Consider the following 15,967-nt stretch of genomic DNA (forward strand, 5'->3'; position numbering starts at 1 on the left):
GATTATCATCTGGCATATGTACATGACAAATTAAAGGATTCTAGATTTTGAGTTGGTAATTGTAGATTAAATTACCAAAACATCTTAACTTATTAATAATACAATAGTAGAAGTCGAATAGTTTAATATATTTTTAAAAAATAATGAAATTATTAATAATGGAAAATTTAAAGCCTAAAAGTAACTATTTATTTAAAATTTGTCTAATGAAATATGCTATAATATAATTATAAAATAGAAAGACTAGAAGCGTATGATGAAATCAAAGCTTATTAATATTTTAATAAGTATCTTAAAATATAAAGGTGGACTTATTAATAATGTATACTCCATTTGAAATTTGATTGAATTAAATTTATATATGGGTAAAGTAAGAAATTGCCATCTTCAGATTACCTATTAGCTAGGCAGAGACTATGCTTTTAATTCTAAATTTCTAATATTTTAGCAAACTCTTGATGTAAGTTTTGAGTATAAGATTGCTAGTCCTTAAGTGTGTAATGTATTTTCAGTTATAGATAATTTAATTTTTTTAATATTGAATATCAATTCATTCTTGAAAATTACAATTATGAATTAATGTGCATAATTAATTTATTTATTTTCTCACCTAATTATGTGAGTTTATAATCTGTTTTCTACTTTTATCATATAAATATTGATGTATCCCGGTACACCTATAAGTTATAAGCAAATTTAGTTATACAACACATTTGAAATAAAGCTTGATTCAATTATGAAAGTTTGAAGCCTGCAGAGTCTGACGATTACAATCAACATAAGCCAAAATCATTGAGCTTGGACATACATCCACCAATCCAGTACTCCTCCATAGACCACAAATGTAAAAGACCTTTCTTAAAAATGTTTATAAATATTGCCGAGTTTTGTCCAACTATGAAAATTGGAAAATCCAATCCAGAATATAACAACTATATTATAAATGCAGAAACGCACCCAAGCTTGTCTTTCAATGTCAAAACAAGGTTGAGTTCTCATATGGGTAAAAAGCATTTGGCAACCAACAACAACGTTAGAATATGCAGATACAGATGCTACCCAATTACAAAGTTGTCTTTTCTTTTTCATTTTTCATTTCCTACTTTCTGTTTTTTTTTATATAAAAAAAAAAGAAATTGAAATAAAAATAAGAACCCTGCAACAAAAGAAAAACTACGTACCCATCCACCCTATTCACAAATTTCCATTAACGATGTAGATACTCTCAGGGGCCAGACAACTAGGCAGCCAGTGTCCATTGTCTCTTTCCAATTGTATTTGTAAAAACACCCAGCCCCATAAAAGAACCCAAAAATATTTGCTAAAAAGAGAAACTCTTCCATACTCCTGAGATCTCCACCAGTTCTGGCATATATGTTCTTCACCATATACAGAAGATCGATACTCTGATGAATAAGTGAAACCAATGGATTTGTAACAGCCGCAGTGTGAAAACACTCCATGCAGTGCAATTCCTCGCACTTGCAATCCGAACATTTGAACAAAGGAAAATATGCATTGTTTGATTTAGTGGTACCCGAATTCCCATCAGGTTTTAGGCTCTGTTCGGACATAGGTGAGACTCCTGGCAGTAGGGGACACAAGACTGTTTGGGACTGGAGCCCCACTCTCACCTGGGTTGCCTTGAGCATCTCGCTTCCACTGCAAACTTCTGGCACCAAGTTTCATGGGAGGGCGAGACCTAAATGCTCCAGGAATACCTCGGGGGAAAGGAACTCTTGCAAACCTACCACTAGCATATGGAGAGCCACGGGCAATTCGGGGCCATGTCATGATAGGAGTAGCTTCTTGGTGGGTAGGGCTTCTCTTTACAACCTGCAAGAAGAAAACAGCTTTAAGAATCCACGACACATCTTAGAAGCAAGGAACCATTAAGCAGCATTTCATAATCCACATTAAAAAATACACATATATACCTGCCAAGGTAATATACCCCACCTTGAAATCTTCAAATTACATTGAATATAAACAGTAACGCAAAATAAACAAACCTTTGTTATCCATGGGAACTTCAAATTATTCTTGCATGCCATTGTCCAGCAAACAAGCATATGTGTACATAACAGGACACATGATGTCCGTGATATAACTTCATCTCAACTACTTATATCAATATAAAAAGTCAATATGCTAAAAATATCTAAAACCACTAATGGAGATTATCATAAACCTGCAAGTTCCCCTGACACTGATTTTAAGAACTATACCAGCGTTTCAAGTCTCCCAAGACCATACTCAAGTTCCAGCATTACCCAAGGAGTTTTATTAGACAATTGCACATTTCTAACAGTGGTCCCAAACATCATTACCAAATAAAGTTTCATGCCATGCCCCTGAAGGCAACCATACTAAAAACAGACCTCCATCTAGAGGGAGACAGAGACAAGACAAGAATGTAACGAACTTACAATACAAAACAGCAACAAACTATTCAATCACAGACTATTAAACTATCTTCCAGCAAAAAATGCAAGTAATTAATTATAGCAACTTCGTCCATCTGCCTAACCATTTAAGCTATTTTTTCAAAAAAAAGGCAGCAAAATGTCCTCAACTGGAGGATAAATCCATATATGCAGAAAGCAAAAAGATGGGAGTAAAACTAAGAGAAGGGAAAGGGGAGAGAGATACTTGTGGCAAATTAACCAACCAAAATATATGTTTCCTACCTTGAGAATCCGTGACATAAAGGAAGTGCCATCAAGAGATAATGCATTGTCTGCCGCCTCTTTTCGCATAAATTCTACATAAGCTGACCTGTGTAGCAGCAGATAGTGAAAAAAATTACAAAATAAATGAAAAAGCAGACCATAATGCAAACAGAACAACTTACCCCTTTGGCTGCCCCGTTGCTGCATCAGTGACTATAACCACTTTGAGCACTTCGCCAAACTTGTTAAAATGACGAGAAAGGCTGTCCTTAGTAGCAGCAAAGTGGACCTGTGAAATGATGACAAAATACTCTTGAGCAAGGAGACAATCTCTGCAAAAATATAGATAAAAAATGTACAGGTAATTACATTGCTGACAAAAATGGTTCGAGAATCAGCATCCTCTAATGGACGACCACTAGTATATGAACCTGCAACACCATCCAAAACAGATTCTAAGTTTTCAAGCCATCAGAAACATAGAAAGGGGGGGCAAATACGGAAAAAAAAAAAGAATTGAAATAAATAATCAACAAGACGAGCAAAAGGACAGAAATAGCTACAGAAGTTGCAATGAACTACTAAGTGATTTTCAGGGTGTTTCTTCTCATTTCTACTTATAAAAACTACCATCAAAACCACTTTGAAAATCTTCAGAACTCACCAGGCACAGATTGCACTGACTTCTGAGATTCTCTCTGCATATCAGCGACTGGTTTTGCCTGTTCACATCATCACAACAAAAGAAATGTCATAAACAAGAGGAACAAATGAAGTGACAAATGACACCACAAGAAAGTGGAAAAAATAAATCCACAGACAAGACAACCATCTTACATTTCCATTACCAACCACGACAGGCTTGCCATTCTCCCTCATTGCTTGAATAGTAGACTTCCCTGCATCTTCCTCATTCTCCTCAACAGATCTCCAATTGCCCATTTCTGCAACCTCTCTTGGTTCCTGAAAATGAGGTGGCTTCCGGGAATTTAGATTTGTAGAAAAGTTTAATGATGTTTTTGCAGACGAAACAGGTTGGTCATGATCTTTAATTCGAGTTATTCGCATTACATCATCAGCATTTGAGGCTCTGTACTGCCCCATGAGCGAATCCTCCAACATTTTTCCACCAGATGTGCCGGTTTCACAAACATCAATAACTCTGTGGCCTAAAACATCATCATCGTCGCCGTCATCATAACCTTCATTGTCAAACATTGAGTCACCAGCCAACCTGGTTTCACTATCCACAATTCCAATATCCACTCCTTGAATTTGATGATAGAACGGGAGGGTCTTCTCCGGTATCTGGTTAAATTCTTCATCTTCAACAGCAAGATCTCTCATGTCTCTAACTTGTTCAGTATCTGATATATCCATCTCACGACCAAGTCGATCAAACACACTTTTTGAAGATTTAACTTTTACATCTTCAGCAGCTTCTTGAACAGCTCTAATTACAGTAGCCATAGGATTTGGAACTCTAGCAATTGACTGAATCCTTCTAGGACGATCAACTAATGATGATTCCCCAGTGGATGTAGACACCACAGAACGAAGCCGCTTCAGAGAGGGTTCTTTTACTGTACCAGACGGCCTCAAATTTCCTACAGCATCTCGCACTGCAAATTGGAGAAGTCGTCGAGGAGCATCAATGGTTGCTTGAGAAACTACTTCCCTCTGCCAACAATTTGGTAAACATGTAAGAAATTGGAATGCAAAGGGAGATGCAAATCATAGAAACAAAGAAGAGAAAATGAGGACCTAATTTACAACATAATTTGCAGTACTACAGCATAAACTCCTATAAACAAAGGGAGTTAGGCTTTGTTTGGATGATGTTTTTCCATGTAATGTATTGTTCCATAGATAACCATATTTGGAATAGTATATTGTATGATTTTTGGTGATTGATTTCCATGATTAACTCATAGATTCTTTAACCACCAAATTAATGGTTTTGCATTGTTATAAAAAATTTGTTTCCTTTTTTGCCTTCATATATTTTATATATGACCAATTTACCCTTACAGCAATTATTTACTTAAACTAACCAAACCAACCTCTCAAACTTAATAATCACCCTCATGAATACATCATCTTGTGAATGTCATGTTATTATCAAATATTTAATATATTAAATATGAATTTAAAAAAAAAAAATTGGACAGCTCTTTGTGAATTGAAATAAATATAAAATGTGCAATAAATTATTAAAAGTGAAGAATTAATTATCAAATTGCATAGAAAAATGAATGAGGGTATTTAGGTAATTTAATTATTACTTAGAACAATACTACACAATCAATCCAAACAAGGAATGGTTATAGAACCATGATAACTATACAATCTTTGCAAACATTGTACAGCATAATACATTATAAAACCATACAATGAAAACAATACCATAGAAAACCATACATTAATGAAATCATGGGAAAACATCATCCCAACAGGTCTCCAAAAACAAATCATAAAACAGTGCCACATGCATGGCAACACAGCTACACCAACTCAGATAAGGCAATAACACCCCTTGTCAAAGCACTTAGATTATATGCATACAGAACATTTACACAATTTCACAAGAGAACTATAACTCCTAAATTACCATTCACAATACTATCAATTCTTTGAACTCAGCAGGAATCAGGCTCCTGAACTTACCAATGATAAATTTGGAAAAGAAAATCAAGGCATCAAATTGTGAAATGAAAATAATAACAATAACAAATGTAAAGCTAGCAGCTCAACAGGAAAAAAATTACCAAGTCCAATGATGATGTGTCATTCTCAAGCTCAGACATGCATTTAAAGCGCAATACCTAATTGTTAGGCTAATTTCCCTTCTAGTATGATTATTAAGTAGCTTTTTTCTAACAGTAATGGCAACCGGACTTTAATGCCCATGAGACTCTCATTTCACATAGGTTGGAACAGAAGCTTTGTTTAAACTTTTCAAAAGCATAAGATAGAGCTGATAAGTGCTTTAAAATTATGATGCCTGAATTTCTGAATCAGAGCATTTAGATTTATCTTAGCATATTTCTGATCATGAGAATCTGTTGACTAGAGCAATCATACAGATCAATCATATGATTCATATCAGAAAAATGACTAGTCACACCATTTCCTACTTATCAAGTAAAAAAAACAAGAGTTGCAAATGGATGACTGCTCAAGTTCTTTACAACCATACAGATTTTTTATCCCAATCCACAATAATCACAACTTGGGTAAAAGATGAGATTAAATACATTAAGAGAACCATGGAGAAGTAAAAAGGAAAAAAATACGATAAATTCAACCTCATCATTGGAAAAAGAATAGAACACAGAGTTCTCTTTTGAAGTCAGTTATGACAAAGACAAATACATATAATTTTTTACTACTAAAATTTCAAATTCTTATTTTGAGAGACAAACAAAAGACATTAGGCGAACAGCTTTATCTTCTCATTACACATCTCACTAAAATTCAACTAAAGTGTGGAGCTAGTAGCTGCTCTAAGATATGCACTGCAGCTGCTCTAAGATATGCACTGCTCGACCCGGAGAAATGATAATAGCAAAGTAGTTCAAGTTCCATGAGTTGTTTCTTAGTTAAAATAGGGGATGGGGAGGAAAGGAAAATTTAGAAACTCAAACCTTCATATGCTGTCGCTCATCCTGTCGACTCCTCTTCTTCTGTTGTGGAGGGTGAGGAGACTCGGATCTTCTCGCATGACTTGCTTTACGATGACTCTTTTCATCGTAATGTCCAATATCAACCACAGCGCTTCGAAGAGGTGGAGGTTCAGTTGCATCCTTCGTTAAACCTTTCCATTCTCTTTTATGCCGAGTTATGGATAACTTATCAGACTTCCCTTTCCCTGATTCAGAATCAACATAGTGAGATTCGTCCCTGCCAACATGGTCTCCCAATGTGGGTTTGGTTTTGACCACATTGCTGGTATGAGTCTCGTGAGGCTGTACATATTCATCCAAATTTGAAGCCAGGTGATCCCACAACCTGTCAAAATATAAATATTGTAATACTGATGAGGATAATGTAAAATAAAGTAGCCAGCACCATATTTTTACTACCTCAAATTTCTTATAAAATGGAATAGGAATCAAATTACCAAGACACAAAGGAATCGCTATTATCAGCCAAAAACACATTCAATTCATGCCTAGCTTCTTCTTTGCGCCTGCCATTTCTCAGTAAGACAATCACGTACTCCTGCCAATGCAAACAGAACTTTAAATATTATGATTCCAAATCACTTAAAAAATAAAAAAAAATTCATTCCCCAGATGGAAAAGGAATTCATAAAATCCATTGCTGAACTACAGAACAGTATAACAGTAGAAATATAGGGGCACATAGCCACATACATCAATTATCATTCCAGAAGCCCATTAATAATGTGCAGGATTTTCAACACCCTAAATCAAATTACACAACAGGACAGTAGAAAGCATCATTGAGAGCTTGAATTGGTTATTGTAAATAACTGACAGAGGATTTTCAGATTAGAAGGCTACATGACTTCATAACTATCAAATGTACTTGATCACCTAAATTTTATCTTTACATCAAATGAAGCCAAGTGGGGTCTTCAGTTTATCAACAAGCACCATCGACCACACACTACCCCTATGAACAATAGAAACAAATTGTACATTAATATACTTCTAAAGCCCTCATATAGACATACTTCAACCAACCAAAACACCAAGAGTAATTTTTATTTTTTTTCATGTAACTGCAGCAAGCAATACCAATCTTAAGAAACAAAATGTCCTGAGCAGTCCACATAATAGCCAAACGGCATTGAGGTTAGGGCCAAAAAAACACTTTCTGAAAAAACTCGGTCATTTTAGATGCCATTTAAAAAAAAGTTGAGAAAAATATTTTGGTGGTCATATGACTAAAACATGTTCAATTTAATTTTAAACTAATTTATAACATTTGCTAACTAATATATTTAAGAATGTGCTTTTCTTGATACTAGCTCCAACAGAAATGTCAAACAAACCCTAAATATTCCAGCTAATTAGCCAACTTATAGAGACCATTTCAAATTAACCAGTCAACCCAAATGAGGCAATAAGCTCAATTAAGGCATGCCCAGTGCATGGCTCCCACTTTGCAAGAGGTCTTGGAGGGTCATCCAATGTAGGCTGCTTATCCTGCCTTTGATAGAGAGTATTTCCATAACTTGAACAAGCCATAACTATACATGGAAACAAAGCAATCTTAACATTGCTGAACTTTTGATTTTCCTAAATCATTAAATTTCATTCATAACTTCCATGAACAGCATGTTTATCTTAAAATCCAAGCGCAACTGCCATGAGATAAAACAACATGAGGCACCAGACCCTTCATTTGATTTGAAATTTTTCAGCAAAACCTTCAAAGCGTTATGCACCAGAGCAATGTGAATATGTTTCATCAAGTTTTTCCGTTGTTTTGTCCTATACTTGAAATCCATCAATCCAAACCCACCATTAAAATGGATCAACATGTTATCATAATTAAACTTCATTAAAATACAACAGAAAACCTCTTAAATGAAAGAGATTTCTGCCATTACTAAATCATAACAGCCTTAATCTCAAATAAGCTTTAATCCCTAAGATGAAAGAAAGGGGCAAAGATGAGATAATTAGACAATAAGGAATGACTTCAACAACTGAAACCCGAACTTAAAAAACCACAACAGGTCCAATGCAAGTCCCCTGCCTTGAGCTCACACCTAACTTGTTCTTGCTGATAGCCAAATAAATAAACGTACATCTAGAGCATTCCCAACCTCGTCCCTTTAATCACTTCTAAAATAAACGCCAATCGTTCCAGAACAAATATAACTAAGCAAATAAATATAGGGTTAGGGCATTGACGAATGATTATCATTCTCCTGTCACGCTCAAACTAAGCTCTGAAAAACAGTATCATTCTTAAATCTAACAATGACAAAGAAGTACAAAATTCTCAACATAGGAAACCAATGAAGAAATTTCATTCAGTAGTTCAGAAAAATTCTACGACATGCAAAGGCATCAAGGCCCCAATACATAAACAAAAATTATACATATGCATATACATATGCATTACCACAAGAGTATCGTCAGTATAATCGCCCATGAACTCCTTGAGCTTATTCTTAACGCTCTCTCTCAACTTATCCGCACCATCTCCGTCTAAATTAACCCTAAACGTCCGATCTTCAAGTCGATCCACGCTCCCCATATCTCTCTCGCTTTTCAATAAAACAAAACCCTAATATATTACCCTCTTTAAACGCCTTTTTCAATCCGCGATCCCTAAAATGAAAAAGGTAACTGGGACAAGGGTTAAGAGACGATTAGGGGTAAATATGGGAAGGGCCACGATAAGGCTGATGGAAGAATGTGAGAGGTTTAGGATTGTGCTTTCTCGGGAAAGTGATGGAAAGATAGTCGAGAGAGGGATTTTTGGTTTTGGGGTTTCATGGGAAAACCCCGGGATTTAAATTTCAGGATAGGGAACGAGAATGGTTTAAATAAAAGCCAACAAAGAAAATGGAGAGTAAAAATGAAATGGATAGCAGATATTATATATTATTTATATATATGGTAAAATTGATCGACAAAATCCATTTAAATATTTCCAAAAAAAAATGTAATGATAAATATTTCAATTTATCTTAATATCAATTTTTATAATTTTACAATAATCCTTAATTTTATTATTTTTAAAAGTATAATGAGTAAATAGCTTGTTTTTAAACTGGTAATCCACTGTCTAATGCCTATAATTCAGTAAAATATATAATTTTATTTTTATTTTTTTAACAATAATAATTCCTCTTAATAATAAATAATTCAACTCAATTTTTATTGTTTTTTTGCTAAATTTATTTTCCATCATTATAAATTGAAAAAATAAACTTAAATAAAAAAATTAAATTGTTACAAATATTAAAATATTAAAATATTAAAATTATCATGATTTAAATAATTAAATTGTCATATCTATTAATAAATTCTAATATGGTGACTACTCTGATAATAAAATAAAATTTTAAAGGCTAAAATTATTTATCATAAAAAATATACAAACTAATATTTATAATTTTAAAATATAACTTAATTTCTATAATTCTATAATTTTAAAAAATAATTATTTAATTATATACTGTCAAAAATAATAACTATTTAATTTATATAATTTAAAAATAAAAAGAAAAATATAGTCTTTATAATTAACATAATGAATTAAGTAGTTAACAATTTAAAAATATATAGAGTATTTAATATATTTTTAAAAATAAAATAATAAAATATTTAATTGTATTAAATTATAAAACTAAGTAGTAATTTTCCTACACATGAAGGAACTCTAGACATGGGAGGTCGGACAGAAATCAGAAGAGGATATAGAAGCCACAAGCAGCTGCCACGTGTTCTTTCTGACTCGACAAACCAATCTCAGGTTATTTTCAAGTGTCTCCTCTTTTTGTTTTTTTTTTTTTTTTTTTGTGTATACCATTATTCTATATAAAAATATTTTTACTAAATTAATATCATTTTAAATTTGATATACCACGTATTAAAGTGCGTTTATAATATCATTTATTTAAAATTTAATAAAATAATTAATATATAATTATTAAAAGAAGAGTAATTTTAAATTTCTCTCCACTTATAGTGTTAAAAGATCATGACAATTATTAATTAATATATTTTTAAAAAATTTTAATATATTTTATAAAATTAAATAATAAATTTTATCATATAGATTAAATAATAATTATCATTTGAATTTGAAATATTGATTTTATTTTCACTAATTGGGTTCTATAAGTGCAAGCTAGCGAAGGCTGCGGGCTTGGGCTGGGCCAACAACCTTGAACTTGGCTCGGACAACCTGAATTTTTTTTTTCTTTGAAAAGTATATTAATCAAAGCAAATTTAAATTTTATTACAAAATGAATTTATTATAATATATATATATACACACACCCCACACATAATACATAACTTTTGTTTAAAATGAATATATAGTAAATTTATTAAATTTATATTAATTTTATAATATTAATATTTTAGTTAATTAGTTAAAAATAATTTGTTTTTTAAATAAAATTTATGTGTTATATAAAATTCATAAATAACGATTTAAAAAATAATCCTATTACTATGTAGGATCATACGTAATTTTCTCACATTAAATTCTAGAAATAAATAAAATTGTAATTAATTTAAAATTTGGAGAATAATATTAAAACTTAAATAATTGAATTTCATCGCAGAAATGTTTTTTTTTTTATTTGTCAACCATTGTTGATGCCAGTAGCCTTTAAAAGAAAAAAAAAATGTATTATAATTAAAAATTGAAAATTAGTAGGTAGGTGGGACCAATATCGAATCGGACCCACAGAACCATTCCTTATCTGATGAAAGCGAAATTACCTAGTGGCACTGTCACGTGTGGCCAAGCACAAAACGCCCGTTTTGATGGTTCGTTATGGAAACGGCACGTGGTACTTGCAGGAATTGGGATGAATCAGAACCGTTGAAGCTTCCCTTGCCACAGTGTTTGACTTTCTATAGAAAGTCACCATCAAGAGACCAGGTCAAGTGGTGGACCCACCAATAACCGCCCAAACTTCTTTTTATTTATTATTTATTTATTTATTATATAATATAATTATTATTATTGCCTTATAGCGTTGGTTGGCAGCGTGGATTCTGCTAATCTTCAGACAAGCTTTCTAATGGCACACAAGATAAAAGCAGAGATTAATTAATAAATCAATAACGATAAAGTATTTAAATTTTTATTATTATTTTTGGCCATTATATATATATATATATATATATATTTTAGAATTTGGTCATTATAGTTAAAGATTTTAAAAATTAATATATTTTTCATTATATAAATACTGAATAATAATGATTCTATAAGCATGAGATAACTATATCTATTTTTCACTATAAAAGAGATGAATTTTTAATTAGGTAATTAGTTTCACTGCTTCTCTATAAACCAAAGTCTATAATTAAAAAATACAAATGTCATTAACACATGTTGATTCAATTATTCACACTTTGCTTAAAAGAAAATATAAATTAAATGAAAATTTCTTTTGGCTAATAAAAAAATGATATTAAAAAGAAAATACTGAAAGTGGATTTTTTTTAATTCATTGAATTAAAAATGGTATGATATATTAAGAAGAAAACGACTTAAACTGAACAAATTCATTACACAAACAACAATATTCAACCAAGAAAAAAATATTATTAAGTAATTAAGCATAAATCAATTCCAAGTAAGCACATGTTTTGCACGTTGACGGAGCAAGTAAAACCACGCGCTGAGAGGGACAGGGTGACTGAAGTACGTACGCGTGTCAAGCACACGTGAAGGGCACGCGAGGGAGGAGGAGGAGAAAAGTACTAAGGGAAAGGTGGTGGTGGGGGCGGTCAGATTGGGCGGCTCAAAGCTTTCTTGTCACCATTACCCAGCAAGTGGACTGCGGTGGTTCTCTAGAATGACATATTTGCCCCTGTGATTTAATAATTATATGTTTAGAGTAGCTGGTGCCTGTTGGCTTGATGGACCGAGTTTTAATTGGCTAATTCCAAACACTGTTTGTGCATGTTGGTGGATATTTGTACAATTTGCTTTCTGCTGGCTTATTTTACTCACAAACGACAATTGTCCGTGCAAATCACGTGCTTTAATAGTCTATATAGTTTTACTTTATATATTTATTTTTAAATTTATTAAATAAAAAATTCAAATATTATATAAATTTATATTTATATATAACACTTTAAATTCTAAATAATAAAATCAAAATATTTTAATTTATTATAATTATAGTAAAAAAATTAAATTAAATTTAAAAATTAATAATAAATTATAATATAATCATTAAAATTATATTAGACTAATAAATAATTCTCAAATATATATTTTTATTAGTTATTTTTTATTAATTTCATTATTTATTCTTTATTTTTATTTTTATATAATATCATAAATTATTAATAAAAATTAAAATGTAAAAAAAAATAAAAATTTAAATTTAAAATATATAATATTTCATTTTATTTAAAATATTATTAATAAGAGTATATGCCTAAATGATATAAAAAGTTAAAAAACTAAATAAAAATTTATTATTATAACTAAAATAACCACAATTTGTATATATAATCAAAATAATAAATTTTTATCTTTAATAAAACAATGTGATTTTAAAAAACTTTAAAAATGTGTCAATATTTTTTCAAATTAAAAAAATTAAATAATGAATTTTCATATAAAAGGTGTAATACTCGGCTAGACTCCGGTATCGGAATTCCCATCGTCCGGTGGAATCTCGGATGTCGGAAGCCTCTAGTAGGGTAGAAACATGTTTTAATGTATTTCATGGTTTTAAGTAAAAAAAAAAAAAAAAAAGAAATATGTTTTTGCATGAAAACAACCTTGGAGGAAAACCCAGGTTCGGCCGCCGAACCTCAAGTTCGACCGCCGAACATGCAGGCATTTCGGGTGTGCCTTAGGCCCCCGAAGGCATAAGTGAGGGAAGTTCAGGTTCGGCCGCCGAACCTCAAGTTCGGCCGCCGAACCTGGCATGCATGCGGAGGCACGTTCGGCCCCCGAACGTGGCCTGGCCAGCCACTATAAAAGGGTCCCTTAGCCGAAAACGGGCGAGCTTTTCTCCCCATTGTCGGCCAAGGTGAGCTCTCCGCCGTTCCTCACCAATCTTTGAGCTTTTCCTTCAAATCTTTCACGATTTTCACAAGTTTTCATCTTGTTTTGAAGATTTTCAAGTTTTGAGCAAGTTTTGGAGTTTTGAGGTTCAAGAACTCAAATCTCTTCCATCTCCGAGTTTAGGTCGTCTCTCTCTCGATCTTTAAGAGGTAAGAGCCGATCTTAAGCTCATTACATGTTTTAAGTAAGTTTTATGTAAGATCTATGAGGTAGAATGCATGTTTAGCTTATGGTTAGGTTTATGAACTTATGTTGTGATTTTGAACAATGTGTTGTTGTTGTGTGTTGTAGTTGGGGTTTAAGATAGTTTGAAGCCCCTAGGAGCCAATGTATGTATATTTGCATGATTTGAATGAGTTATATGCATGTTGGAATGGGAAGGAGAGGTTTTTATGCAAAGGGAACCAAGTTTCTGCCCTTTGGCAGAAACCAAGTTTGGCAGCCGAAGGACTTTCGGCCGCCGAACCTGCCTGGGAGGCAGGCCTTTCGGCTGCCGAAGTTGCCCCCGAAAAGAGACTTTCGTCTCTGTCTGGGACTTTCGGCCGCCGAAGGTGCCGCCGAACCTGCCTGGATTTCGGCTCTGGAGGGATTTTCGGCCGCCGAAGGTGCCGCCGAACCTGCCCTGTTCAGCCTTCATTTGCATGTTTTGCATGATTGTTTTAAGGTGTTTTAGGGGGTTTTTGGGGGATGTTTTTAGAGTTATGTTCTAGTTGTTTGGTCCCTCATTTGAGTCCACCTGTGTAGGTTCGGACCCGAGGAACCGAGGACCTCAGCAGTGAGTCAGCTGCTTCAGTCAGTGTCAGAGCTAGCCAGAGGTGAGTGGAATAACTCTCATGCTTTTAAATAAATAAATCAGTTTTGAGCATGTTCATGCATCACGGATGCCATGTGATATTTTAGGATGCTTGCATTAGAAATCACGAATATGTTGCATTGCATAATATGTTGTTGATGTGGATGAATGTTGAATGATCCATTAGCCCTCATATGTTATGACATGATGATATGATATGGAAGTCCAGGTGTGGCCTGCACTACGCCCCTGGCACTATGTAAGAGAAAGACCGGACGTGGCCTGCACTACGCCCCCGGCACCATGGATTATGTATGTTATGTTATGTATAAGAGAAAGACCAGGTGTGGCCTGCACTACGCCCCTGGCATGATTGGAATATGTAGAGGGCTAAATGGTGACAAGTTCATCCTTGATATGATTAGTTGTGATGTGATGCATTTCATGTTATCATATGTTTTAAATGCTTTACTATTCTGCTCACTGGGCTCTAGTAGCTCACCCCTCTCCCAAATTCCCCAGGTTTGCAGGTACAGGGTAGACCAGGAGGTCAGCAAGAGTATTGAAGTCAGTTGTATGTAATAGATAGAATGTGGACATGATAAAATGTAAAGATATGAATAGTTATGTAATGTAATGATATTGAGAATTAGAGGTTGTGCTTGACCTATGTGTAATGTATCCCTTTTAATGCATGATCATAGATCTTTTATGATGTTTATGTAAACCAACTCAACACATGTTGTAATTATCCATTGGGGCATTGTTGAGATCCCACAGAGGGGTCGATGTTTATGATTTTGTCTATGCACAGGTTGAGTTTGGTGTTTGAATGAAAGAAAAGTTTTAAATTTTATGTATATTGCTGATCATGTATGGGATTAAACAGGTTCACAGGATATATGTTAGGCTTGCTACGGGTCCCGGCGGCCTTAAGTCGACTTGGATCCTAGCGTCGGTGGCGGTCCGATTTTCGGTCGTTACAAAAGGATTAAGTAGTATTTTTTTTACTAATTAATTATATGTATTGATTCCCACAACCCATTATAAGCTCTAGTTTAGAATATTTTATTTAGATTAACAGAGACGAGATCGCTTGAATATTAAGCTATTTAGATTTTGACCTCCCCTTTCTAAGAGCTCCTGCCCAACTCTAGTATCAATAAATTGCCCCTCTTTTTTTTTATTTATTTCTTTTAATTTTTTTAAAAAATATTTTCCAAATGATAAACATTATTTTTTTATTGAGAAAAGAAAAATATTTAATGCAAATAGTTCTGATATAATTTTAATAATAAAGGTTAACGTGCCATCAATAAAATTTATTCTTTATAATTTACATAACTATGTTTTAGTGCGATAATAAAGTTAATCACAATCTCAATATTGATTATTCATAATAGTCTAATTCTTTATAGTTCAAACTTCAAATGTTTAATTTAAATATAAGATGTCTTTTAAGTTATACATGGAGTGAATATTAAAATAAAATTGTTTTATATATTAAGATGAGTATTCCATCGATTCGATTAAAAATTAAATTAAATAAATTAAAAATTAAAATTTTAATATTTGTAAAAATAGAATCAAATTGATTTTAAATAGAAATCGAACGAATTAAATTAATCTGTTTCCATTCAACTCGGTTTGATTTGATAGATTAAATTTTTTAATATTTTTTATATTTTATTTTTAATATTCTCAAATTTAATTAAAATATTTCAATTTTAATTATAGT

At 32.7% G+C, this 15,967-nt stretch overlaps 1 protein-coding gene across 2 annotated transcripts; it reads right to left on the reverse strand.

The window, feature by feature from the left end:
• Window positions 1-912: 912 nt before the first annotated feature.
• LOC110624768 (nucleolin 2) lies at window positions 913-9,216 on the reverse strand. 2 transcript variants are annotated; one of them, XM_043960997.1, is made up of 9 exons: window positions 8,778-9,216; window positions 6,796-6,896; window positions 6,320-6,683; window positions 3,510-4,352; window positions 3,337-3,394; window positions 3,042-3,127; window positions 2,855-2,961; window positions 2,691-2,778; window positions 913-1,836 (listed from the first exon to the last, which is right to left on the reverse strand). In XM_043960997.1, exons 1-9 carry the CDS (start codon window positions 8,910-8,912, stop codon window positions 1,549-1,551), a joined length of 2,070 nt encoding a protein of 689 aa, XP_043816932.1. In that variant the 5' UTR covers window positions 8,913-9,216; the 3' UTR covers window positions 913-1,548. The 2 variants fall into 2 exon arrangements, with proteins under 2 accessions (XP_043816932.1, XP_021625762.1); XM_021770070.2 differs by having other exon boundaries at window positions 3,042-3,103; window positions 8,778-9,215.
• Between the last annotated feature and the right edge of the window lie 6,751 nt (window positions 9,217-15,967).

Source organism: Manihot esculenta, chromosome 10, assembly GCF_001659605.2.
Source record: "Manihot esculenta cultivar AM560-2 chromosome 10, M.esculenta_v8, whole genome shotgun sequence".
NCBI classification, from domain to species: Eukaryota; Viridiplantae; Streptophyta; class Magnoliopsida; order Malpighiales; family Euphorbiaceae; genus Manihot; species Manihot esculenta.

Bases quoted from the DNA above. Each gene is read 5' to 3' on its own strand.
- LOC110624768 (XM_043960997.1), bottom strand. From the start codon at position 8,912: ATGGGGAGCGTGGATCGACTTGAAGATCGGACGTTTAGGGTTAATTTA. The intron at 6,897-8,777 runs GTAATGCATATG...TTGCATTGGCAG, and splicing joins ATACTGACGATACTCTTGTG to GAGTACGTGATTGTCTTACT. The intron at 1,837-2,690 runs GTAGGAAACATA...TTCTTCTTGCAG, and splicing joins TTATGTCACGGATTCTCAAG to GTTGTAAAGAGAAGCCCTAC.